This window comes from Pteronotus mesoamericanus, unplaced genomic scaffold (genome assembly GCF_021234165.1).
Source record: "Pteronotus mesoamericanus isolate MK-2021 breed Mesoamerican mustached bat unplaced genomic scaffold, CSHL_Meso_final contig_78, whole genome shotgun sequence".
NCBI lineage: Eukaryota > Metazoa > Chordata > Mammalia > Chiroptera > Mormoopidae > Pteronotus > Pteronotus mesoamericanus.
The window spans coordinates 27425918-27451435 of record NW_026555258.1 but is presented as its reverse complement, the minus strand read 5'-3'; the positions used below and the strand labels follow the sequence as shown (position 1 = coordinate 27451435).

The following is a 25518-nucleotide window of genomic DNA, read 5'->3' as shown; positions in this document are numbered from 1 at the left end:
ATTTGCTTGGTATTTATCTTAAGTCCCTTAAAATCTCTAGGCTTTTTCTTGTTGTAATTTATTTGTTAAAGAAACCAGATGGTTTGTTGTGTAGGGCTTATTACATTCTGGATTTTGCTAATTGAAGGCCTATAGTATCTCTGAACTTGCTACTTGTATTATCTGAAAACTGGTAGTTAGAATTCGATACTGAATCAGATTACATTTGATTGGTTTCCTGAAAATATTTCCTGTCTATTGTATATTGTTGTATCACGTCAGGGATTTGGGATAGAGAGTAAAGTCATTTGGTTTGATTATCTCTTTTTTGTGACTTAAGAGTCAGTGATGGATAGGCAGTGATTATCAGCAGCGGCTACCAGGTCAATGTTACTTAATTTAAAAACAAAATAAAAACAAAAGGCAGTGATCGTAATCTAACCAAGTCCTTAGTTTTCATTTTCTTCTGTCTTTGACACCATTTAGCTTCTTCAATTTGTAAAACAACCTTTATTATGTTCTGTGACTCTGGACTTTATTTCTTAATAGTTGTCTTTGTTTTCTGAAACTCTTCTTACTGATTTCTATGAAGGCTCTAATTCTACAAGTAGTAATTGTTCCTTTAAAGAACTTACCCACATTTGTGGCTTCAAACTCTGTTGTAGTGGTAACTTTCAGATCTGCATTTTGAGGCTCACCCCTCACCCAAGCCCAGCATGTGTTAGGCACGTTCCAAATCGCAAACACACTGGCACCAACTGTGCCCTGAGCTTTTTCTTCGCGTTTTCTCGAGCAACACCCAAACTAGTGCTGTCATCTGGTGGTCGCCACGGGAACCAGCGGGCCTGGCTGGCTCTTCCCCAGCTCCTCCACCCCAGTGCCCTTCTCCTGCATCTTCCTCCCCCTGAGTTAGTTCATTCTACCCAGGTAGCCCTTTATATAGGCACAGCCCCTTACATATCCTTCTCCATTCTGCCTTTCTTGTCAATTACCTCATAAAATTTTTCTTTCTTCCATCCACCTGTGCTCCTATTTGATTTTTTTTTGTATTTGTGAGCCTTTTAGAATTCATAGTTAATAAGCAAGCAGATAAAGCTAGTTATACATCTGTACAAGGAAAAAGAAAAGATGAAGAACAAGTTTACAAATAACTAGTATCATGAATCTCTAAATCCTCTTGAAAGGACTTAGAAATCCCCTCCAGAATTTTCTGAAAACATCTTCCTTAATCTCTTCTAATCAGAATTGCTTTCCTTCAGATAACAACCTTTAAAATATAGAAGTTGTTTTTTGTCAATTTGGGTTTTTCCTTTTGTGTTATAATTAATGAGGAAAGAAGCAGTGCGTTTTAAGTCCTAATGCTCCATGCATTTTACTAAATGCTTTTAAAAAAAAATCTGTGATTTTATTTTAAAAATCTTAATTGTCTTGCAAAATAAGGTATTCTTACCGGGTAAAAGGAGACACAGAGGCTTATTGGTAAAGATATTTGTCTGAGGTCACTTAGTCGGTAATGCCCCTGGATTTCAGCTCAGGTCAGAATGACTAGGTTGCTACCTCTTACTGAATTGTGCTGCCTCCTACTATTGCAACACATTTCTTTTGTCACAGTTTCATGAAACGTGGTTTTTCTTATATTCCCAGCTACTTCTAGGTTAAATAGGCATTTGTAGATCAGCCTAGCCAGAACCTTTACCTTGATTCTCATGGGAAAACACTGCAAATTCATGTATCAGCTTACAAATGAACTTCTGGCACATTCCTAGTTTTTGAGAATCAAAATCACCTTATGTATATAAAACTGGGTTCAGTCCCAGCTTTTTCTCCTCCTGACATTTCAGTTCCTGTCTCAGCTTCCCCATGTGTCAGTGATACCACTATTTTTATGTTTCTCTAAGCTGGAAACCTTGCAGTCTGGTTTCTTTGTGAATTATATATAGAATCTGCCATTAAAGGTTGCATTTCTTTACTTAACCTCACTTTGAGTTTTGTTCCGTGTTACACCATTCCCCCTGTGGCTACACTAGGGTCCTGAGGCTTCTCATTTTCCTGCCTCTCTCCTTCATTGTTTCCCTCTATCCTTCCAGAAACAGCCATCGAGCACCTACCCTGAACCAGGCATTTTTCTAGGCACTAAAGAGTTTCTAGTTCTGCTGCTATCTGTGTAGACTCAAGATTACCATCTTTGAACTATGGTTCCTTGTCTCTTAAATGGGACTGGTCATCCAGCCTTATCTCAAGAATGGGGGGCTTACTCTGAGGATCTAAAGGATACATACATAAAAGTATAAGACAAACTGAAAATACAAGAAAATGTGAAGGAAACACATGCAAGCTTAAGGTACCATCATATTGCAGTTGTGGGATTTGGGATAGAGAGTAAAGTGAAAATTTCTGAACAAATACATTGTAAATGTTCCACAGCCCATCTGAAATAATTGTTACTATACTTTGCAGACAATGGTACATGGACTCAGCTCTGGTTGGTATCAGATTATCATGAGCATGGATCCCTTTTTGATTATTTGAACAGATACACAGTTACTGTGGAAGGAATGATAAAACTCGCTCTGTCCACAGCAAGTGGACTTGCCCATCTTCATATGGAGATTGTCGGTACCCAAGGTAACTTGAAGCAATCCTGTTACTTAAGCTCTAAATTGCCATTGATCTAGTGTCCAGAAAATTTTTGCAAGCAATCAGCCTAATCGGGGATGTTATCTTACTGTTGAAAATCTCAGATGGAGTCAGGAATCTGGGAATTTGTTTATAGAGATCCTGTAGTTGTAACAACACTGATATTTTTATGAGTTCAGTTTCCTATTTGTGATTTTTTTGAGGATCTTGATTTTAGAACTCAAGTCTAAGAGAATGTTTTTGTGTGTGTGTGTGTGTGTAGTATCAAATGAAATGTGAAAATGTTCTGTAAACATCAACGTGCTGTATAAATGTTACCTGGCTATCTAACAAAATTATTTTTGACTTTGATATAAGGAGACTGCATAAGGACCTTTTTTAGTTGAAAAGTTAAATACTCAGTTTTAGTTACGAATTTTCTATGCTACGACTTGTGTGCCGTGCAGGATATCAGATAACCAGAATTCTCTATGCTCTAGTGATTGTTCACTTTCTACCTGATTCACTTGAGGTTATTAAGTACTGGTCTGGGTATTGTGGGTGATGCGGCCTGAAATGCCTTGGCACTGAGAGGGGAGAGGAGACTTTCGAATCTAAAAGAAAGAATTGTGATTGGTATTATCGTTTAAGCAATTATGTTTGTTTATTTGTTTGATTTTAGGAAAACCAGCCATTGCTCACAGAGATTTGAAATCAAAAAACATCTTGGTAAAAAAGAATGGAACTTGCTGTATTGCAGACTTGGGGCTGGCAGTTAGGCATGATTCAGCCACAGATACAATTGATATCGCTCCAAATCACAGAGTGGGAACAAAAAGGTACACGCGCACTAATAGTATTTAATATGTTCTGAAAGCAGTTTCTTTTCCTTTCCCTTCTCATCTGTGCATATATATCTCCTCTGAAATGCAAACTTTTATGAAACTGGCCACAGGTAGAAAATCTTAAGATTTTGCCTGCTCTGAAACCAAGGTTACCTGACCTAAAACATGCCTGCTGATGAAAGGTGGTCCTTCCAGAAGATGCTATCATTCATTATGTTAATTATGATAACAATCAGAGTTAATGTTTTTAAGGTGCATGCTATGTGCCAATTATTTTAATGAGTCTTTTTTAATATCTCATTTAATGCCCAAGTCAAATGCTATATGGTAGCTAGCCCAGCTGTTTTCAGTTACTGAAAATATGCCTTTATTTCTTCCTTAGAACTTTTGCATGTGTTGCATCCTAAAGCTACTTTCCCCTACTGTTTCCCTAACTTGTACACACCCTTTCTTTCGCATAGGAAGGCTTTTCTGAACTATGAGATATTCTTGCGAAGAGCTCTCATATCATGTTGAACTTGCACCATTGAACCACTTGACACATTATGCTGTAACTGTCTATTTATTTGTATATTCCATTGGATTTCAGGCTGCTGGAAAGCAGACTGTATTCCCAGAATCTATCACAGTGCCTAATACATAGTAGGTCCTCAGTAAATATTTGTTGAATCCACAAGTTGTCCAAAGAATCTAACTAGATAGGAGTCATTACTCAATTCACAGATGAGGAATGCACCTCGTGGAGGTTTTGTAATGTGGCCAGCCTCTCTTATGGATAGATGGTAAGCTGAAGAGCTGAGATTTGGACCTGTGAACACAAGCTTGTTCTGTATCACGGCACGTTGCCGCAACATATTTTCAAACCACTGCCTTGGCCTTGGATAGAGCCAAGCTTTATTCTATCCAAGTTGTATTCAGGATTTCTGGATTCAACAGGGACTCTCAGAACTCTCAACTCTGGGTTCTAGGACAGTGGTTGCTACAGGGTCCGTCCCCGCCCCCAACAGGTCTTTGTAGGTCTTGATCTGTAACCTTAGCAGGGTTTTTCAGACTTTAGGACTCCATGATGTGGCATCAGTAGGAGGGCTGGCATTCATTTTAATCTATTATTTTCTTCCCTGAAATTTGTCCCTGCCCTATCTTCCGTCCTATTTTAGTGAGGAGACTTCTAGAAATACATAGTCCCTGCAGAATACATGGCAAAGGAGGTGGTAAATGTTAGGAAATTTGTTAACAGTCGATTATTACCTGTGGCTTTCAAAGGAAACTAAGATCATAAAGCAGATAGCAATTAGGATTTAGCGGACGTTATTAATATCTCAGTATATAATACTGTATCTGTATGAACAGAGATGGCTGACAGCATATTCATCGGATGCTAACAGGGTGCTAATAATGGAATGATTTTTCACTTTGTACTTTATGTACTTTGGGAAAATTTCTATAAGAAGTATGAGTCATTTAAAAAAAGCAGAACCATGCTAAAAGAGGACAAAAGTCTTAATATTGATTTTTTTTTTTATTTTTAATTCTCAGGGGTAAAAGAGTTCAATAGTCATATGGCCACCATTCAATAAAATAAAATGCTGGCTTCTTTTTTAGGTACATGGCCCCTGAAGTTCTAGATGATTCCATAAATATGAAACACTTTGAATCCTTCAAGCGCGCTGACATCTATGCAATGGGCTTAGTGTTCTGGGAAATAGCCCGAAGATGTTCCATTGGTGGTAAGTTTCTCCCCCTTTCCTCAACAGTTTATCGTGAACAAAGTTAACAGAATTGCCTTCCCTTTCATTGAATAAAATTATACACATCAACATTCTGAAATGATCTTCACCGGGTGATCATGAGAGCGCCAAAGAACATAAAGGAGCTAAAACCTATAGTGAGGAAAAATGGCGTGACATGCTTTATTCCAATGTACAGCTTTACCCTAGTGTGTTCTTCTTCTGTTTCCACTTGGATCTTGGCAAGCATCAGAAACTAACCTTTGCTATCTTGAAATACAGTTATTTAGAATGGGTGACTACTTCGGTGGCCACTCGGAAGCTGTTTCTAACATGGACCTGGGTCAAACTGATCCTCCCCCACCTGCCCCCTCCCCCCCTCACCAAGATTGTGGTTATTTTCTCCAACTTGGAAATTAGAAATGCAGAGTACTGTACAATCACACAGCCATTACATTACATTTTAAAGTAAGTTTGTTTTAACTTTTAAATTTAGTTTTAGATTGAGCACTTTGGATGTTTCCTTGAGAAATGCTCTTATTCTTGGGGGCCCACGTTTGGCTGAGACTATGGTCTCAGGTTTTTGAGGCTGTGGGGGGCAGAGTATGTCCCTATATTGTGACAAAGGGGACAGGTTATTGACAGAGGCAAGTAGAGGAAGGTGTTTGCTCCTCAGACTTGTCTTGCAGGACTCACAGCTCAGTGATAGAAGGTGTATTCCCATGCCAAGATGAGAGGCTGTGCACTCACAGAATAAAAACTCATTCCTTGCACATTAGAGTTCTAGGGGGAAATGTAAACCTAGTCCTCCCAGCTCCTGGTTCACCATCATTAAAAACAACCTTTGTCTTCCCACAGTAATATTTACTTTCAAGGTGTGGGCCCAGAACCAACTCCGGGAGGTGGGTTGTTGATACAGACATGGATGAGATAGAACAAGCTGTGAGCCCCGTTCCACTTCCCTAATTTAGTCATGGGACCCCGGAATATGACGCTCAAGTGTTCCTTTCCCGTTTGGCCAAAGAATGGTCTGGCATTATCTGAGTAAATTCTTTAAAATAGGTTTTCTTTTTTCTTTCTTTTCTTTAATCAATGTAGGAATTCATGAAGATTACCAGCTGCCTTACTATGATCTTGTACCCTCCGACCCATCAGTTGAAGAAATGAGAAAGGTCGTTTGTGAACAGAAGTTGAGGCCAAATATTCCAAACAGATGGCAGAGCTGTGAAGTGAGTATTTCTAGATACTATGCAGTTTTCTAAACTGCTTCTGCTTAGTGGGAATTTGCTACTTTTCTTTAAGATTAACAGAGACAAGAATTCCCTTTTCTCTCTTTTTCATGGCAATTAAACCAGTGAGGAAAAAAATCCCAATAATTTGTTTTTCATGTTCATGTTTAGCTAAGATCATAAAGCAGATAGCAATTAGGATTTAGCGGACGTTATTAATATCTCAGTTTATAATACTGTCTCTGTATGAACAGAGATGGCTGACAGCATATTCATCGGATGCTAACAGGGTGCTAGTAATGGAATGATTTTTCACATTGAAAGGGCCATGGAGTATTGGCAGCGGCCATCAGAACAGTGTGTGGGTCTGCCAATAACGAAAGCCCCCGCTTTTTAAATGAACGCCCCCCTTCCGTCAGAGCAGCCCCGCGGATCGGGGTGGGTGCTGGCGGAAACTGGGAGACCTGCCTTCCAGACCAAGCCTGGATGCTATTTCAGGGTGACATTTGGGTAATTCACTTCAGTTCTGTGACAGGACATTCTGTTAAATGAGGGGCTTGAGTAAGATGATTATGAAGAGGGTTCAGATTTTATATCTTACTCTTCTGCTTGCCCGTATGATCATTCACCAGGAATTTGGGGGAAATGCTTCCCAGCAGTGTCTGAGCTTCTCAACCCCAGCTCTTACAAAAAGTTTTAGAAATGTTTTTGTAGTTATAAATTTAAAGAATTTTTCAAACAAATTTTATGTAGTCTGTCTTTAATTGCCAGGTGTTACTAATTATAATACTGGTGAGGCAGAGCCATTTCCTTCCAGATTTAGTTTTGCACTTTGAGGGAAATAAAAAGCTAGCCACTAAGTAGTTGGTTTTACCTCTTAAAATAATGTAGAACTCAGCCCTGGCCAGTGTGGTCCAGTGGTTGGAGCGTAGTCTTGCAACAAAAAGGTTGAGGGTTCGATTCCCAATCAGGGCACGTACCTAGGTTACAGGTTTGGTCCCCGCCCCCTCCTGCCTGGTCTGGGCTTGTACAGTCTTTGGTCTGGTCTTGTGTGATCCCTGGTCGTGATCCCCGGTCGAGGCGTGTGCCTGAGGCAACTAATTGATGCTTCTGTCTCACGTTGATGGTTTTCTCTCCTTTTCTCTCTGTCTAGAAGCAATGAAAGAGTGTCCTTGGGAGAGAATAAAAGAAATAAAAATAACATAGGACTCAGTAGAACCTTTGACATCAAGAGAGCTCGTTAGCTGCCTCCAACAAAATCATGTAGTTAGTCCCAGATACAGTACATCTCATGTGTGCAAAGAGTAAAGGAAATTGGGCTAGATTTTTGTCTCTAAGAATTTGCTCTTAATACTGCAGAGTAAAAACTTGAGTATTTATGCACTCACTCAATAATTAGAGCAGATTATTCTTGAACAGATAGATGGCTTCTTTAAGCATGAGGAAAAGTCAGCGGTTAACATTAAGAGCATACATGCAGCTTGCAGTTACTGTCATATTACTCCAAAGTAATGCCATCGCTGTCACTTCTGTTTTTTCTCTTTTTTGTTTTGTATATACTCATCACTAATTCATTTTTTCACTTACCTAGGGTTTTATAAATCTGCTCTCAAAAAAATTTTTTTAAAAAAAGAATATGAAACTGACTCAAGTGCCTTACAGAACCTTCTGACCTTTTCTAGTCTAGACTCGTTCCTCTCTAGCCAGCTGTACAGCTTTCGTCTTGGGATATCCCTCGCCTCTCGTCCTGGGATTCCCTTTGCCCCTTTTGCGGTGAGTCCTTCCTGGGTCTCACATCTTCCTGCTTCTTGGTGTGCTGATTCCTCCCCTCCTTCAGGCCTCTGCTCGGATGTTACCTTGTCAGTGAGACTCTCTCCATCTATTTAAAAAACCGTCCTTGCCTAGCACTTTTTATCTCCTCCCCTAAATGATGATTCTTCTTAGCACTTAACCGCTGACAGTCGATGCGGTTTGCTTCCTCACCGATTTTATGCTTTAGTCCTCTGGAGCAGGGGCCCCCAAGCCCAGGCCGCAGACCTCTAGCGGTCTGTGGCCTGGCGTCCCCCCGCACCCCCGCAGCCTGGGCCGCACGGCGGTGGGCCAGCGAGCGCAGCTTGGTTCACGTTACCGCCTGAGTTCTACCTCCTGTCACGCCCCCTCCAGTCTGTGGAAAAACTGTCTTCCAGGAAACTGGTCCCTGGTGCCAAAAATGTTGGGGGCTGCTGCTCTAGAATGTAAGCTTTATGAGGGCAGAGATTTTTTTCTGTTTGTCTACTGCTGTGTCCCCAGCACCTAGGATGGCATCTGGTACTTGGTAGGCACTCAATAAATATTTGTTGAATGAATATATGTCTGTGATGGGCACGTTATCCTTTTTAATCTGGAAACAAATGTTCATTTCGCGGAAGTGTTTTGAAATATTTCTTTTGATTTGTTCACTTTCATTTTCCTCTCTTTTTTCAACTCTGATTATCAGTGTTATACCTCCTTCCAATTTGCTTATGTTTTCTATCCTGTTACCCATTTCTGTTTCTTTTCCTCTACTTCTGAGAGGTTTAAAGGTTTATCAGTTTTGTTTTTTTTTAAAAATCAGATTTATCTCCCACTTCTGTAAAGTTTTGTCAAGGTCAAACAAGAAACAAAAAACTATCAGTGATAAATCCAATACCATATTTTCTTTGCTCTCTTTGAGAATGTTAATGATATTTTTTCTCTGTGTACAGTGTCCATTTTCTCCAAATTGCTTTTTCTCTGTTTGTGTCAGCTTCTCATTTTATCTACTTTTCCCAAATGTCTGATCAAACTCAGACTGTCTTTTGAACACAGGACATGGAAAGCTCACAGGGAGCTCCGTGTAGGTGAATGGAGCTTTCTGACTGACCTTGAACGTGGTCTGGCAGGGTTGCTTCCTGGGGAACCACTGATGCCAGTCCCTTCAGGTCTTTCCTCTGGGGCAGCTGACACCCCCCAGGGAAGACTCTTCTAGTCACTTGCCTGGAGGAGTGTGTACATGTTGCTGCTGCCTGTGTTTTGAGGAGAGAGCCTACGGCCTTAGCATTTAGTGTGTTGTCAGTACGGAACTTTCTCCTCTATGTTCCCCAAGTCAGAAACTTCTGTTTTACCCTCTCAGATACAAACCTCTAGTCTATTGCTGGGGTAGGGGAGGGGCAGGTGTTTGGGGTTCCAGTTCTTTTGGCTGATGCTTCTATTTTTTGCCTAAACTTCATCCTAGAGGTACCTGACACAGTGAATTCCTCAGCTGAAGTGGTGTTTCAGTGTGAGTCAAGTTCCTTCTTTGCCTTGCACAGCTCTGGTTCAGGATTTGGCTTATTCAGGTCTGCTGAGTAAGTCACTACGTCTTTTCTGCCTTCCAGCTGCTGGCACCAGTACCTTATTGATGGGAGTTTAGGTTATTTCTAGTCACATGGTATCACAGTTGTGCTCAAACACAAAACTTGTATATACATCATTTAGAAAGAAAACTTTCAGGTAAATATTCTTATCCAGATCAATGGAAAGTGGTTCATGCATTAATTATAATATTTTTTTTTCTGTATTTTCTTGTAGGCCTTGAGAGTAATGGCTAAAATTATGAGAGAATGTTGGTATGCCAATGGAGCAGCTAGGCTTACAGCTTTGCGGATTAAGAAAACTTTGTCACAACTCAGTCAACAGGAGGGCATCAAAATGTAATTCTGCGGCTTTGCCTGAACTCTACTCTTCTTCAGATCTGCTCCTGGGTTCTAATTGGGGAGGTCAATTGTTCTACCTCACTGAGAGGGAATAGAAGGATATCGCTTCCTTTTGCAACAGTGTGTAATAAGGTCAATTTAAAACTTCCCAGGATTTCTTTGGACCCAGGAAACAGCTGTGTGGGTCCTTTCTGTGCACTATGAACTCTTCTTTCCCAGGACAGTTGAAAAATGTTGTGTAGTCTACCTTATTTTTTATTAATACAAAACTTTTTTTTAAAGATGATTGCTGGTCTTAACTTTAGGTAACTCTGCTGTGCTGAAGATCATCTTAAGGGTAAAGGAGCTGGATCGCTGAGTTATACGAAGCATTTCCTAGTTTTAAAGAAAGTGATTTACTCCTGGTTAGTACATTCTCAGAGGATTCTGAACCACTAAAGAGTTTCTTTGATTCAGACTTTGAATGTACTGTTCTATAAATTTCAGGATCTTAAAAGTAACGTTTATAAAACTCTTATCTTGAGTCTAAAAACGACCTCATATAGTAGTGAGGAACATAATTTATGCAATTGTGTTTTGTATACTATTATTGTTCTTTCACATATTCAGAACATTACATGCCTTCAAAATGGGATTGTACTATACCAGTAAGTGCCACTTCTGTGTCTTTCTAATGGAAACGAGTAGAATTGCTTAAAGCCTGTGCTTGTTAAAACCTGTAGTGTTTCAATTCAAAAAGTTTATTTACCTGGTAACCCAGACTTTTTCTGTTTTGTTTTTTTGGAAGAGGTTTTGTGGTATGTCATTGGGTGTTCCATTTTGAAAATGCCTTTCTTCTACCAGAATGTGCTTAAACCACTAAAGAAACGAAGTGGCATTAATCGGTAAATTGTTATCATGGTCATGTTTGAATAGTCTCACATCAAGTTGTTGCATTTTAGTTGTGTCGTCTCAGTATACTATAAAAAACATCGAGTGGCACTCAAGATGCTTCTAGTACTTTAATTTAAAATTGGAGCATACAGACTAATTTTTCTAAAAGGGAAAATTTGTCTAGCTGCTTGTGAAAAGCTGTGTGGCATTCTGTAAGCCATTTGTTCTTTATCTGATCAAAGACAGTGTTATTTTTTTAAGAAATGAATTATGTTTAAAGCTAGAGTATGGTTAATGTTAAATGATAGGCCTTTTTCTAGGAGGGTAAAGGTAGTTAATAATTGGAGTAGACAACAGGTGTGCAAGAGAGTCACATTTGTCATGTAGGAGTCATTGTCCAGTGGGTTTTCTGTCTCTGTAACTAGGGTTAGATTTGGCGTGGTTTTGAGGTCTCACTACATTTTGAAGAAGGCAGCTTTTAATTCCGTCTTTCCTTCTGTGTGCAGATATTTTAACTGCTTAATTTACATGGTTATATAATAGACTCAGTACACTCTTGATACTTGCGAGAGTGGTAGCTAAAGCATATTCTGAGTATAGATTCTCCATTTACAGGTGTTTTTGGTCAGATTAAATGTTTCAAATAAACTGGTTATGGTCTTCTCACATTAAGTTGAAACTAGCTTATAATGACCGGTTTTTACTTCCAGTGCTAAATCTCTTTGCAGGGCTTACACAGTTTTTGAAGTTTTCTTTATCACTGTGATCTTATTCCAGGGGGGTTGCGGGGGGGCAAACTGTCTAAGTTATGAGGCAAGACACTGACTTCATAGTGCTATCGATTTCCCAATGCAAGGGGCAGAATAACCTTTACAGCGTTTAGGTCAGTGAGAGATAGTGGCCATTTACGCCGACTGAGCTGCATTCTGATAATGTCTTATCTTTTATTCATAGAATAAATTTGAAAGACTCTTTTGGTCTTAAAACCAAAGTAATTTTAGAAAGAATAGCATTACATAGGAATTTAGTGTCAATTTCATGTGTTTAAAACATCCTGGGGAAAATGTGCTTAGAGGTTAATATTTTGACTCCAAATTTGAGTTTTTTTCTGTTGTTACCGTGATTTCATCAAAGCAAATATATGAGTTTGAGAGGTTTGTTTTTATAATTGTGTTATATTTCTTGTTTAAAAATCTCTAGCTCTGTGATTAGGCGCTCTTTTTATTTTTCTTTGCCATTTCTAAGCCTACCAGATCTTTATGAAATCCAGGGGACCAATGCATTTTATCACTAAAACTATTTTTATATAATTTTAAGAACATACCAAAAGTTCTCGTCTGATTTAAAGTTGTGATACATGATTTCTCAGTTTCATATAGGGTAATCAGTTTTTGCTAAAGATGTTCTTCATTAAATCAAAGATTGAGTTACAGCTATACCTTTCTTAAGTGAATAAAATGCACTTTTGATGAATCAGGGAATTTTTTTAAAAGTTGGATTTAGTTCTAAATTGGGTTTACATATTACTGCAGCTAATTCCTATTTTGGCTAATGACAGTTTGATAAAATTCAACTGGCTAATACTGAAAATGAAAGTAATTTAAAAGATGAAATAGATCAGCCACAGTTAAATTTGACTAGAGTATTAATTTTGTCATTTGGAAACTCAGGCCTTTGTTTCTATTGCCTACCTTCAGACGCCCACCTTCCAAGGTACACCTTCAGGTACATTACCTGTCCGTGTCCATTTTGTCACTACACCGGCGGAATGGGACCAGGGAAGTCTGACCTAGTTGGGCACAGATGCCCCTGCTCCTTCCTTTAATAATTTCAGCCATTTCTCCCAGCCTGCCTTCCTGCTGATCCCTGACTCAGAGACCACAGCCTTGACAACCGTCCCCTCCCTCCGTCGCCCTCGCCCCAACAGTCTTTTGACCAAACAGCTGCCTTTCATATCTAGAGCAAAGTGGTCCATGGAAAGTGTGGGACATGCTTTCATTTCCTTGATTCACTGAATGCTGCTGGGAGGGGTCTCCAAGTTTAGAGATTGGGCAGGGGATGGCCCTGCTGGCTGCCCTTCATTGGCTTCAGCCTTGGCTGATAACTGGCAGCTGTGGCCGTGGGCGATGTGCCCGCAGCAGTCGCCAGCTGTGCCCACTATAGGACAGGGTAAGGCCCAAAGAGCTGAGCCTGTAATTCTGCTGTAATAATAGTGCTCAAGAAGTGCCTTGAGTCGGTGTACGTGCCATGGCTGTCAAGAATTTTAAAGTTCAGTTCTTACTACAAACCGTAAGTGGTCACTTGGCCATTTTGCAGTTTATGCACGAACTACCATTGTTTTCTCTACACCTGAGAACGCATAGAATATTTTGTAAAACAAAATGGCAAAGTGCTGATTAAAATGTACAACAAAATCAGTATCCCATTAAGCATGTAATATCAAAAGTTTACTTTTATCCTTGCACTGAAAGAGTGATTGTAAGTCAGCTGGTTTTTAGTTTCTTGAACGTGGTGGTGTTCTGGCTGCAAGATGCTGGAGATTGCAAATTATGGTTCTGTTACAACTTGGCAAAAAATATCAATTCTTACCGTTCTGAGATCCGTAAGAATAGCTCTGGATACGTACTGCCGCTTCTTGTGTCTATTTTAGACCGCCGGGACACCCAGGGCCCTCTGTCTAGGAGTGCTGGGCCTCGGGGACCCTCTGAAGATTGTCACTACATTTAAACTTTTCAGTCCCATTATGCAATCCTATTTGTAATTATGAACTTTAAAAAGGTGGTTAATAACATTCAACCTGTTTCTTAAAGCTTAAAAAGAACTTCAGTGAATTTGTTTTTATTTTTTAACAAGATTTGTGAATGAATATCATGAACCATGTTTTGATATCCCTTTTTCACATTGTGCCAATAGAATGGGGTGTTTGATATTTCTTTATATGTCAAGGAGATGCTTCAAAATATCAATTGCTTTAAACTTCAATTACCTCTCAAGAGACCAAGGTACATTTACCTCATTGTATATATATGTTTAATATTTGTCAGAGCATTCTCCAGGTTTGCAGTTTTATTTCTGTAAAGTATGAATATTATGTTGCTACATTACTCAAATGGTACTGTATTGTTTATATTTTTACCCCAAATAACATCATCTATACTTTATTTTCTGTATTGTATTTGTGCAAAATCCTTTTGGCTTTATCAGCATAATCTCTGCCTTTTTAGATGTGTACAGAAAATGTCCGTATAAAGTTTCCTGTAAGTTGAATGATTTTGAGAAACCTGTAAAGAGGAGAAACAAAAACTGCAGTTCCCCATAAGTTTTTAAAATATGTATATTGTATTTGTAGTAATATTCTGAATGAACTGTAAATAGGAAGTAGAAGAGTGATACTTATGTCAAGTCCTAACACTACAGTAGAAAAATGAAAACAATGCAAATAAATTACTTTTCCCTCCAAGTACTAGTGGCGTAATTTAAAATAAAGTGTGTATATCAGAGTGAGCTGTGCTTTTATGAAATGTAGTTGCTATAGCCCAGACTGGTGTGGCTCTGTTGCTCAGGCGTCGTCCCACAAAACAAACGGTCACTGGTTCAGTTCCTGGTCAGGGCGCACACCAGGATTGTGGGTTTGATCCCTGGTCAGGGCACATACAAAAGGCAACTGATCAGTGTTTCTCTCCAAAGATAACAGTTGAAGGGAGATAAAAATAGGAGATAAAAGGGAGTATTGGTGCGGATCCGTAATAAAATGTGCACATATTGTGGGAGGCAGCTCTTAAACACTAGGGGTCTTAATATTGGAATAGATGGTGTGCAGGGAGGTCCAGTTCTACATTTAGAGGGAGGCATGAGTTGATAAGACTACTTGGCAATGTTAGACGTTTTAAAAGGGAAAAACTATATGGGAAAGGTTATGGGCATCAACAAGAAATAAAGTTAGAACTGCTGCTTGGCACTCCTGAGACCCTGGAAGAATCAGGTGGTTGTTGGACTCACGCTGGAGTAGATGTGGGCACTCAATGAATTTGGGAGTAAATGCACTAACCTAGCATTTGCGTTTTGTCCAAATGCCTTTATTTACATATCTTAGCTGATTTTTGCAACTAGGGTGAATGTTGGCCAATTGGAAGGTGCCCTAAGGAGGGTACCCGGGACTGAGAGGAGCCTGGCAATCCTTCCTTTAGGGAATGCCTGAAGGGGAACTGGGTGTGGATTTGATAGAGGGTGAGGCCAGAAAGGGCAGGTTTTGCTTGGAGGGTCAGGGGCAGCCTCTTCTCCCTCTGCCCGTTTTCCCTGTGAGCTTTCCCCTAGAAGGTGGAGCTCAGCATGTACCCCAGGGAATTCTAATTTGGGAGGCTGTGTAGCTTGGGAGATCGATGACAGCTGGCCAAGTCCCAGAGTCAGTCTTAGTGTTCACCTATGTTTCGAGGATAGTGAGACCTCCAACATCTCTCTCTCCTCATAGCAGGAAAAAGGAGAAAAGAACCTAGGAAGTTGGAGTTGAGTGTTCTCAATATGTAGCTGACCTACTTGGATCTGAAGCAGGCTAGAGCAATTCAATTACAAGCACTACAAGTAGAATACACTCTGGGTGACCTGCAGCTGCACTTCCTTCTGGTTCCTGAACAGGGAGTCTGGGTGCAATCGTAGCAGAGTTTTCTGTGCCAAATGCAGATCTTCCTTTTCCAACTGTCGGTCTCACAGGAGTGTAGGCAAGGTGCCTTCTCCCTGGAAGCTCCTGTTGTGAGCTCGGAAGGGCTGAGCATCCTGGGGTTGTGACTCAGACTTGGGGTCTGCGAGTTTGGGAGTGAATGTCCTCTCTCCGCAGTGGACCCTAGCCTGTCTGATATTCCTGCTTCTGACCTCAAAGCCTGCTTCGGATCTCCGACTCAAGACCAATGAACCTTCAGGAAGCTTCAGAGACTGGGGAGCATTATAAAATTTAGGTACAACTACCTTGCAAAAATGAAGGCAAAAATAAAAGAAGAATGTGGTTAAAAAAGGGGGGGGGGGAAGGAATCTCCATGACCTTGGGTTAGGCAGAGAGTTCAATGTGACACCAAAAGCAAAATCCATTTAAAAATTTGATAAATTAGACTTCATCAAAATTAAAATCTGGGCTTTAAAAATCACTGTTCAGACATGAGCTAAAGACAGACTTTACATATCATACATCTGATAAACAACTTGCATAAAAAACATCGTAAGACAAGCAATCCAATGGAAAAATGGCCGAAAGATTCGATGGGCAGTTTTTCAAGACAAATGGCTAATAAACACAACTTCTTAAAGACTATCGGTGAAATTAAAACCACAATGAAAAATCACTCCATATCCACTAGAATGGCCATAAAAAACCATACCAAGTGTTGGTGAGGATGAGAAAAACCTTGGAATCTTCATTCTGAGTATTTCTGAGGTGTAAAGTGGTTCAGTCCCTTTGAGAAACGGATGGGCAGTTTCTTAAAAAGTTAAATACAAACCTACCATGTGACCTGGCAATTCCATTTCTATAGATCTGCACACAATGGGGTTGCCAGGTAAAAACACAGGGTGCCCAGTAAAATTTAGATTTGAGAGAAGTAAATTTTTAGCGTAAGTATATCTCAAATATTACATGGGATATACTAGAAAGTTTTTATCTGAAATTCAGACTTAACTGGGAGTCCTGCATTTTAACTTGCTAAATATGGCAACCTTAATGCAAGAAAAATGGAAACGTACATCCCAAGGAGAATTGAAGGTGAGTGTTCACAGCAGCCCTGCCCGTCATGGTCTAACGCGGGAGCAATGGTACTGTCCACTCGCTGGTGAACTTGTTTTTTGAAGGTGTTACATTGATTTATTCAGTGGTTTACTATTCAGCAATAAGAAGGGATGGACTACTTACTAGTATGTGTTGCAACATGGATGAACTTCCAAACCTTCATGCTAAAGCAAAATCAGCCTGATGGAAAAACTGCAAACAGGCACAGGGAACTTGGGAGGACGATGAAAATGTCCTAAAACTGGGTTTTTGGTGATGGATGCAGAACTATCAATTTACTGAATCATTCATTGTACATACACAATGGGTGAATTGTATAGTATGTAAATTATACCTCAATATGTATTTTAAGTTAAAAAAGGCCTCACGTCTGCCACTCCTCCCACCCAACACACTTTTTTTTTTTTTGCCCGTCACATTGAATCTCTCTCCGTGGGTTCCCAGCACACCTCCGGCCCCTTGGCTCGAGATCTGCTGGCTGTGGGACCTGCACCCCCCCACCCCCACCCTTGCTTACTTGCATCATCCCCAAGGATCTGCTCAGAAGTCATTCCCTCCACCCTTCATGCATCCTGCCTATCTAGATCACTGATCCCCAGCAGTGTTTCCCAATCACTTTAGCACAGCCTCTAATTATGCTTCATTCCGATTTTAACCCCCTTAGAGGTTTTTAGGACTCTTCACCTCGAAAGCCTTTCTAAACACCTCCTGGAAGAACTAATCAGATAGGCTCCAAGAGTTATGTGGATGCTACCCTGCTGGTCCCTTCTCTTCTAGAGAGAGTGGCCTGCCTGGAGTGCCCTGTCAGATGCACGATACCATGTCTCTGTGTAGCTCTTTGAAGCCTCTCCTGTTGGCCGCATGCTTCCCTTTAAGCCCTTCCATAACTTCTGTGTCCTTCACTGGTTCTAAGGCCTGCCTCTGCAGCTGGAAATGAATAAGCCAAAGTAGGGACCACCTCTCACTCATTTCTGTGACCCTCTTGCGTAGCCCAGGGTTGGCTCAGATCAGGTCCCCAAGAAGAGGTTGTTGAGTGAATGATCATCCCGTTGAAGGACTCCTAAATGAACAGGAACTGATGTGATAGGATGCAGCTACAGAGCTGGGTGTTTATGGGGCCAAAGTCTTTCACCCTGAGGCTCTCCAAATGGAGGGCCTGCAAGCTTTCTACAAAAGGACGTCAGTGCCGAACCCCCCTCCCCCCGCCCGCCTTCCCTTGTCTCGGAGACTGTTTCATGTCTTCATTCTCTGCCCACCAATCTCTGGCTTCCCTATTGATTCTCTTTTTACTTATTCCACCTACTGCATCTATTGTCCTTTTATTAGTTTGTATTTATCTCATACTTAATTTTTTTTTAAAAGAGTTCTCTTTAGAGCCCAGCACCTTATATTTTTTTAATTGTATTTTTTTCCCTTACCATGTAGTCCCTTTATACTCCCATCTCTCATGCTCATGCGTCCTTTTTGTTTTTCCCAGCACTTGTAGTAAGACACATGTATGGGCCTTTAGGATTGAAATTACTTAATGTGAGAGAACATGATTTACATTTTCAATAAATATTAAGCATTGACTATATAACAAATCCTGTACATATCATTCAACTCTTTCTATTTCTTACACTATCCTTCCAAATTAAAACATTGAGAATTCTTTTTTAAAAAAAGATTTTTACTTATTTATGTTTAGAGAGAGGGTAAAGGAGAGAAACATCAATGTGTGATTGCCTCTCGTGAGCTCCCTCCTGGGGACCTGGCCCACATCCCAGGCATGTGCCCTGACTGGGAATCAAACCAGCAACCCTTTAGTTCACAGGCCAGCACTCAATCCACTGAGCCACACCAGCCAGAGTAAAACATTGAGAATTCTTAAATACAGCATTCCAGACCTCGGCCCAGTTAGAGCTTAGTGAACCAGACAGTTTTGGAAGTCTTCAGTTCTACTAAATGTGTAATTCTAATATATATATATATATATATATATATATATATATATATATTTTATTTTTTTTTTTTTTTGCTTTGTGTGTGTGTGTGTGTGTGTGTGTGTGTGTGTGTGTGTGTGTGTGTGTGTTTTAAACCAGTAAGTGAATGGAGTCTGCTTTGATCTTACTGGGATGTTAATATTTTCAACCTTTAAAAAGGAACAAGAGTTCGGTTTATTAGATTTCAGGGAGGGCCTGGGTGGGGTTTTAAGGAGTGTGTCCTAAGGATGGATAAGTGTGATAAGCAAACCTGTGCTTGTTTAAAACAGGTTGGGTATGACAGGATGGCACATCAGATTCAGCTTCGTTCCTTTCCGACTCTGGTGCCTCGGCTATATTTGAGTCATTTCAAAATATTAGTTGAATGCCACGGCCTTGTAACCTGACTCCTCAGAAACACAGACATTCTGGGACTTCCTGGATAGAGGGTTACATTGCCTGTTCCTTCATTTTCAGAGACCAGAGGTGTGTTCACTATTTCATGGGACAAATCATTTTTGGAAAGCAAAACTTACTAGAAGGCTTTCCAGTACCCTATCACCCAGTCATTGGTCCCACATGCCAAGCCTTTGCCCCACTTCAGCTGTGTTGGAAATTTGAGACCATGTCCCTTGGGTCAGTCCTTAGGCCTTGTCTAGGGTCAACAAACTCCACGTCTTAAACTGTTGCCCGTGCTTTCCCAAGCATCTCTCTGATTTCTTATGTATATAGCTAGTAATCCCTGCTGCTGGCAGAAGATAAACCAGATTTGAGGTCTGTGCTGGTCTCAAAAGGCAATGTTATAAAATGGAACAGAAAGCCTTCCCAACTCAGTCTATCCTCCAAGAAGTCCTCAGTAGATGGCAGTGTTGATCTTTCATTGATTTTGGGGGGGGCGGGGCATGGTGTTTGTTGTTTGATGGTGTTTGTTTTTTTTTTATAAGATTTAGAACAGCCGAGGTTTTTGTCTAGCTTGATATTATGGATTTCACAAAATGTAAACTCAATCCGTTTATTGTTCAGGGCCTTGCCAAAACCCTGCATCTCCTCAGCAGGCTAATAAATAAGTAAATCTTTAAACTAGTATTCTAGTTCAAGTTTTTTAATTACCACAGTTATCATACTTGTAAAAAAGAAATGGAAGCATAGAAAATAAAAGTGAATGAAAGTTTTCTAGCTGTTTTACTCTGCACATGAAACATACATATAACATAAGTGAACAAGGTCATACAATTCATGTCCTGCAACTTCCCTAAGCTGCTCTCCATCACATGCGTTCCTCCGTGGCGACATATACGATCTACGTTCTTCCTACTTTCACGGTTTACGATCTCTATATTCTGTTCCAAAACTATAGTCAAGTTTTCTAGGCAAACTTCTGAACACCTAAACCTTATAAAAATAGCATTTACCGTAATTGTGGTTATGGAAATACTAATGACTGCAAAACAAAATGTGGTCATGATACAGAAAGAAAGACAATCCCATGTGCTTAAACCTCTACCCCACAATTGTCAAGGTTCAAAGCTGTCTTTTAATTTCATTTTTATTTTCCTCACTTTTGCTCAGCTACTGCTGGTTTTTATTTGTTTGTTTTAATTTCATGTTTCTTGAAATCTTGTTCTTAGGTTCCTTGTGCTCTGCTCAAGTACATTTGTAAATGTGAGGGCACTGCTTTCTCGGCATAGCTGAAAATATCGCCCCCCTTACTGATTGCTGGTTTGGCCTGGAGTGTAACTTAGGCTCAAATTCCTATTCCAGATTAGATGGTTGGAATTTTAAAGGCAGGGTTTAAAAGTATTTCTGCTGGGAAGTCATGTCAGTCAGAGTCTAATTACTTTGTAGTTGACCTATTTTTCCCCTCCCTTCCTGGAAGCTTTTTAAGATTCTCATTGTCCCTGGGGTTCTGCAATCTCTACAAGCGTCTAGGTATGGACCTTGTTTTTTATTTATCCTGCCTGGTACCTGGTTTATCTGGCGATGTGTGTTTCCCCGTAGCTCAGAAAATGTTTCTAACCCCTTCTCTTCGTTCGTTCTCAAACTCCTGTTGAATGAATGGGTGTTAACCTCTTGGATCTTTGCTCTGTTTCTGGACTTTTCTTTTGTTTTTCACTGCTTTGTGGTTTCCCTGTGTTTTAGGAGATTTCACTGACTTCCAGATAACAGGTCTGATTTTTAATCTTAGCCATTCTATTATTCCTTTTGTTTGCTTTCTGTTTCCTTCTGAATGTTTTCTTTTAATTCTGACAATCATCTTAAATTTCCAGAAGTGATTTCTTGATGTCTTGAAATTAATTCATGGTGGTTCTCTTTTTAATGGCAGCTAGCCCTTGTTTCAGAGGCTTAACAGACTCTCACATCCCTCCAAAGATACTCAGAGTTTTCTTCTTGAATATTCCTTACTGTGTCTTGTTTTTCTAGGATGGCTCTTTTTATTTATTCATCATTATTTACTTTTTTCAGGCTACTGGTTTTCCCCAAATGTGTGGCCACCCAGGGCTGCTCACCCACTATCATAAATGAAGGACTAAATTAATATGTAAATTAATATGTAATAGGTGGCAAGGCCTGTTTTCCGAAGAGGCATCCCCCCTCGAGGGTGAAGGCTGGCTACAGGCTCCTATAGGCTGTTGAGCCTGTCGTTAGCAGACTTACCTCTGGATTGCACCCTGGGGAGGCCCACACTTGCCACCTGCGGATGTAAGGAGAGGTTTCTATAACGGACTAGAGCACTTCGCTATGCTTTCCACTTGAGCCACACATGTCTGCTGTGAATGTCTAGAGCAATTGCAAGCTCTATTTGACTTCTTTCTTGAGTTTCCACGCCCATATTAGGATCTCTTCCTAGAGAGATTACCCATATTTTTTGGAGAATAATTTTTGGGTCCTGGGCAAAGTGGCCCCTTATGGGTTGAGGGTATGTTAAGGGATAAGAGGAGGGAAAATGTGGGAGCCCGACTGGCCCAGTCACTGTGGATGTACAAATATTCTTTGCTCAGTTATTCTGATGATTGCCCTATGGCCTACTCTTGCTTGTTGTTACTTGGCTTTGAGTTTGGAGTTTTTCTGGAGTTACCTAGGGAAGGGAAGTTCTTAGTGCTGGCATTTGGGGCTGTGATTTAGCTTTGGTCTTTCTCAATCTGATCCCATCTACTTTCTAGCTTCCCATATTTTCTTAGACTTTCTGATCTACTGGCCCCTTCTCTTGTTTTCTAGCACTGATATGATTTAATTAAAATTTTTTTTAAAAACCCTTATATTTTATTCTAATGGGCCTGTGATAGAGTGGAGAGGTGCATGCATGTACTCAATTTGTGACTTCCAGTACAGCATATTTTTAAACTTAAATTTTTTTTTCTTAATTCATGTGGTTCAAAAGGTATAAGACAGATCGATAAAGTGAAAATATCCCTTTTATCCTATTCTAGATAAAGACTACTAGTTGTCCCCTTATAGCTATTCTCCTATTCCTTTAGAAAGAAAGCCCCAAATTTTCATGGGCCCATGACTGCTCAGCTAAGGAGGACACTTCCTCGGTGTGGCCAGGTGATCGCATCCTGGCCAGTGGTAGGTGAGCAGAGGCAGCCTGCTCAACCTCTAGAGGGCAAGGATGAGCCTCGGCTTCCTGGGCTCCCCCTTTCCTATTGGCTGGAGTGCACTGGCAGGAGGGGGGACAAGGGAAGCCATCCTTGTCTGTGCTGAGGAAGGGAACACTGTAGGGATGGTTGATGACAACACAGAAGGAGCCTGGATCCCTGATGCTTCATCGCCATTATACCAGCCCTGTGTGTGAGAGAAATGAAATGCTATCTTGTTTCATCCTTATATTCCAGGACCACTTCTTACAGCAGCGTATCCTGTCTCCACCTGATGTAATCCCTGGGCTACTCAGGTCTCTTCCCTGGAGGTAACTAATGAGAACAGGTTATTGGATCCTTCCAGGGCTATTTCCTGCATAAATGAACACATACAGAGGGATATGCCTGAGTGCTCGCATACATACACATGAACACACACCCACACATGCATGTAGCCCCCGCTCCGTTTTTACCCTGATGGTGCTGTACCACGCAGCTATTTTCTAAAGAAGAGGCTAGCCTCAGCTCAGCTTCTCTTCTGTGCTGGCCGACTGAGCTCTGCCTCCAAATGTGTGCGCCGGCCCCTATTGAAAACAAAACCCAACCCACTCCACCCTGAGACAGTTTCTTACCCAGACCAAGCCTCTCAAAGGATTCAATTCTCCTTCCCCCCTAAAAGGAGATTTATTGAAATGTTACAGTCACACAGCATAATCTCCTTGTGAGAAGTTCTAGTAAATCCATTCTTTTCCCATCTTGTATCTTTCTGGTGTCTCCTCACACCTCGAGTTAGTACCCGGGGTGGGTGCGCAGTGTGTCCCCAGCCTGGTGCTAACTACGGGCACCTTGGATGTAGATATCTCAGCTGAAGAATGCAGCTGATCGTTGAAAGCCTTCTTGAATGGTCTCTTTTCTCTCTGCCTGCCTTCCCCTCCCCCACTGCCGTGTCCCCATGGTGGGTTCCAGTGCCCTGAACTGACCTTGCGAGAGAAAGCACTGGAGATTGCACAGCATCTCCTCCGAACTTTCTGCCCTTCCTGAAAAGAAGAGAGAAGCCAAGAATCCATCTAGGTTGGTGGGCGGGGGGGCGGGGGCGGGGGAGGTTCGTGTAAGAGATGGACGGGACCTGTCTCAGAGCAAACAGAAACAAGCAGAGGCGCGTCCGGGCCTGCTTCCTGTGGGGCCTCGGTCACCAGAGTATTGTGAAATTTGTGTCTTCCCAATTTTCCTTAATATGGAGTTTTTTTCTTCTCCAGGGAAGCCTCAACTGTGCTCTTAATGCCTTTCAACTTCTTTGAATCAGCCCCACTCACATTACCAAGGGTAATTTCCCTTACTCAAAGTCAACCGGTTACCGACCTGAACCACATCTACAAAACACCTGCACAGCAATACTTAGATCAGCGTGTGAATAACTGGGGACTGCTTCCTGGCCGAGCTGACACATCCAACCAACCTGCACAGGCTGACTGAGCCAAAAGTGACTGACAGAGAGCAGATAACTACTGGTCCGTTTAGCTCTCCTCCGTATCGGTGGAATGGCGTACTTTTGCCAACATTATGCTGATGGCTACCTGACTCTCATAACATAGGCAGGAGGAGATGCGACTGGCCTGTTACACAGGGTGGAGCCCAGCACAAGTCTCGCTCATAGGTCCAGGAAGACCCCCTGTGATTTTCCTCTGCCCTCATCTCTGTCACCAAGGGGTTAAGCCTGCCGAGGCCTCTGCCAGCCCTCAGGGGTTTCAGTCTGGACTCCAAGGCCATTAATCATTGGCGACCAGGGCTGCCGGGACAACACTTACTAGCAATTAACCTACAGTGGAGGGATCATTGTTTTCCCCTGCCTGCACTTCCCTCTTCTCAATGCCCAATTACTCTAAATTAACATTTACCAAGCAAAGTGCCTGTTAATTGGAAGGGCAGTAGAAAGAAAGGCCACACACCTACCCAGTCTAACTTAATAACCTCAAAAGAAGCCATTAATTAACAGGAACTGCTGCGCAATCAGGTCTTGTTGAGATGTCGGCTGTTAAGGGGTGTTTGTGTTTCTGAGCTCCGCCCTGCCTCTCTCCCACCCCCACCCCCACCCCCACGCAGACCCCCCACCCCTACCTTGCCCCAACACTTCAGGTTATAAAAAGCACATTCTCTCCTAAGTAAAACTGCACTTTGAGGAAGTCCTTGCTGCCTGGGGTCCTTAGAAATTCCTAAAAACAATCTTACTGTCTATATGGGGAAATGGAAGCTGAGAAAAAGGAGGAGAAATGCCCAGGGTCACAGGGTCAGGAGGCAGCTCTGCCGCGGTCAGGGGCCTCCACCCGCCTGGCAGCCCTTCCCTGTGGCCCCGGCCAGCTCTCTCCCATTCCATTCCGGGACTGACACACCGCTCCCTGACTTGCCTTAAGTCCCCAACTCGTCCATCCTTGTCCTGATCACCTCCCTCCCCGCTCAGTGGGTTCTGCTTAGCTTCCCTTCCTCGCTCTGAGACTCAGCCTCCAGCCTCCCTGTCCCGGGCTGCCCGTTAGGTACAGACATGCCCTGAGTGCTCAGCCTGGGCTCTGAGTCTGTGCCTCCTCAGAGAGCTTGCTCCTCTCTCCCTCCCTCCTGACTTGACCCTTCCACTCTCTCCTGGATTCTTCCTGCGTGTTGGGATGCTCTCCTGTGACTCTCATCCTAACATGGTCCTGCCCTCCCCCTAGCGCCCCCCAGCTGCCCTCCCCACCTCTCTCTTCCCTTTTGATGGCCAGCTTCTCCAAAGGGCCATCTGCACTAGTTGAAAAGCACCTCTTTGTTACTAAATCAAGGAATTATGTTTTTGGTTTGGGGATTTTAAAATATGATTTTTCTTTCATTTTTTAAAAGATGCTATTTATTTATTTTTAGAGAGGGGAGGGGAGGGAGAAAGAGAGGGAGAGAAACATCAATGTGTGGTTGCCTCTCACACGCCCCCCACTGGGGAGCTGGCCTGCAACCCAGGCATGTGCCCTGACTGGGAATCGAACCAATGACTCTTTGCTTCGCAGGCCAGGCCGGCACTCAATCCAGAGCCACACCAGCCAGGACTAAAATAGGAATTTGTTGCAGAATTTTCTATCGATCACTCTCGCCCTCCTTTCTGAGAGTCACTCTCCTTTGGCTTCCAAGAAACCACTCTCCCTTTTACAGGGAGGTTTCTCTTCCTGCCTGTTCCTTCAGGCCCCTTCTTTTGTCCTCGTGCCTTCTCTGTGGGTAGCCCCAGCCACTCT

The 25518-nt window shown here is 41.7% G+C and overlaps 1 protein-coding gene across 1 annotated transcript in view; it reads left to right on the top strand.

Moving 5' to 3' along the window:
• TGFBR1 (transforming growth factor beta receptor 1) overlaps window positions 1-14452 on the top strand; it is a 48730-nt gene extending 34278 nt beyond the window's left edge. Inside the window, exons 5-9 of the mRNA XM_054584621.1 lie at window positions 2437-2604; window positions 3278-3434; window positions 5043-5167; window positions 6266-6396; window positions 9964-14452. Coding sequence (XP_054440596.1) covers window positions 2437-2604; window positions 3278-3434; window positions 5043-5167; window positions 6266-6396; window positions 9964-10089 — 707 coding nt within the window. The 3' untranslated portion in view covers window positions 10090-14452. The remainder of the gene's footprint in view (window positions 1-2436; window positions 2605-3277; window positions 3435-5042; window positions 5168-6265; window positions 6397-9963) is intronic.
• Window positions 14453-25518: the final 11066 nt, after the last annotated feature.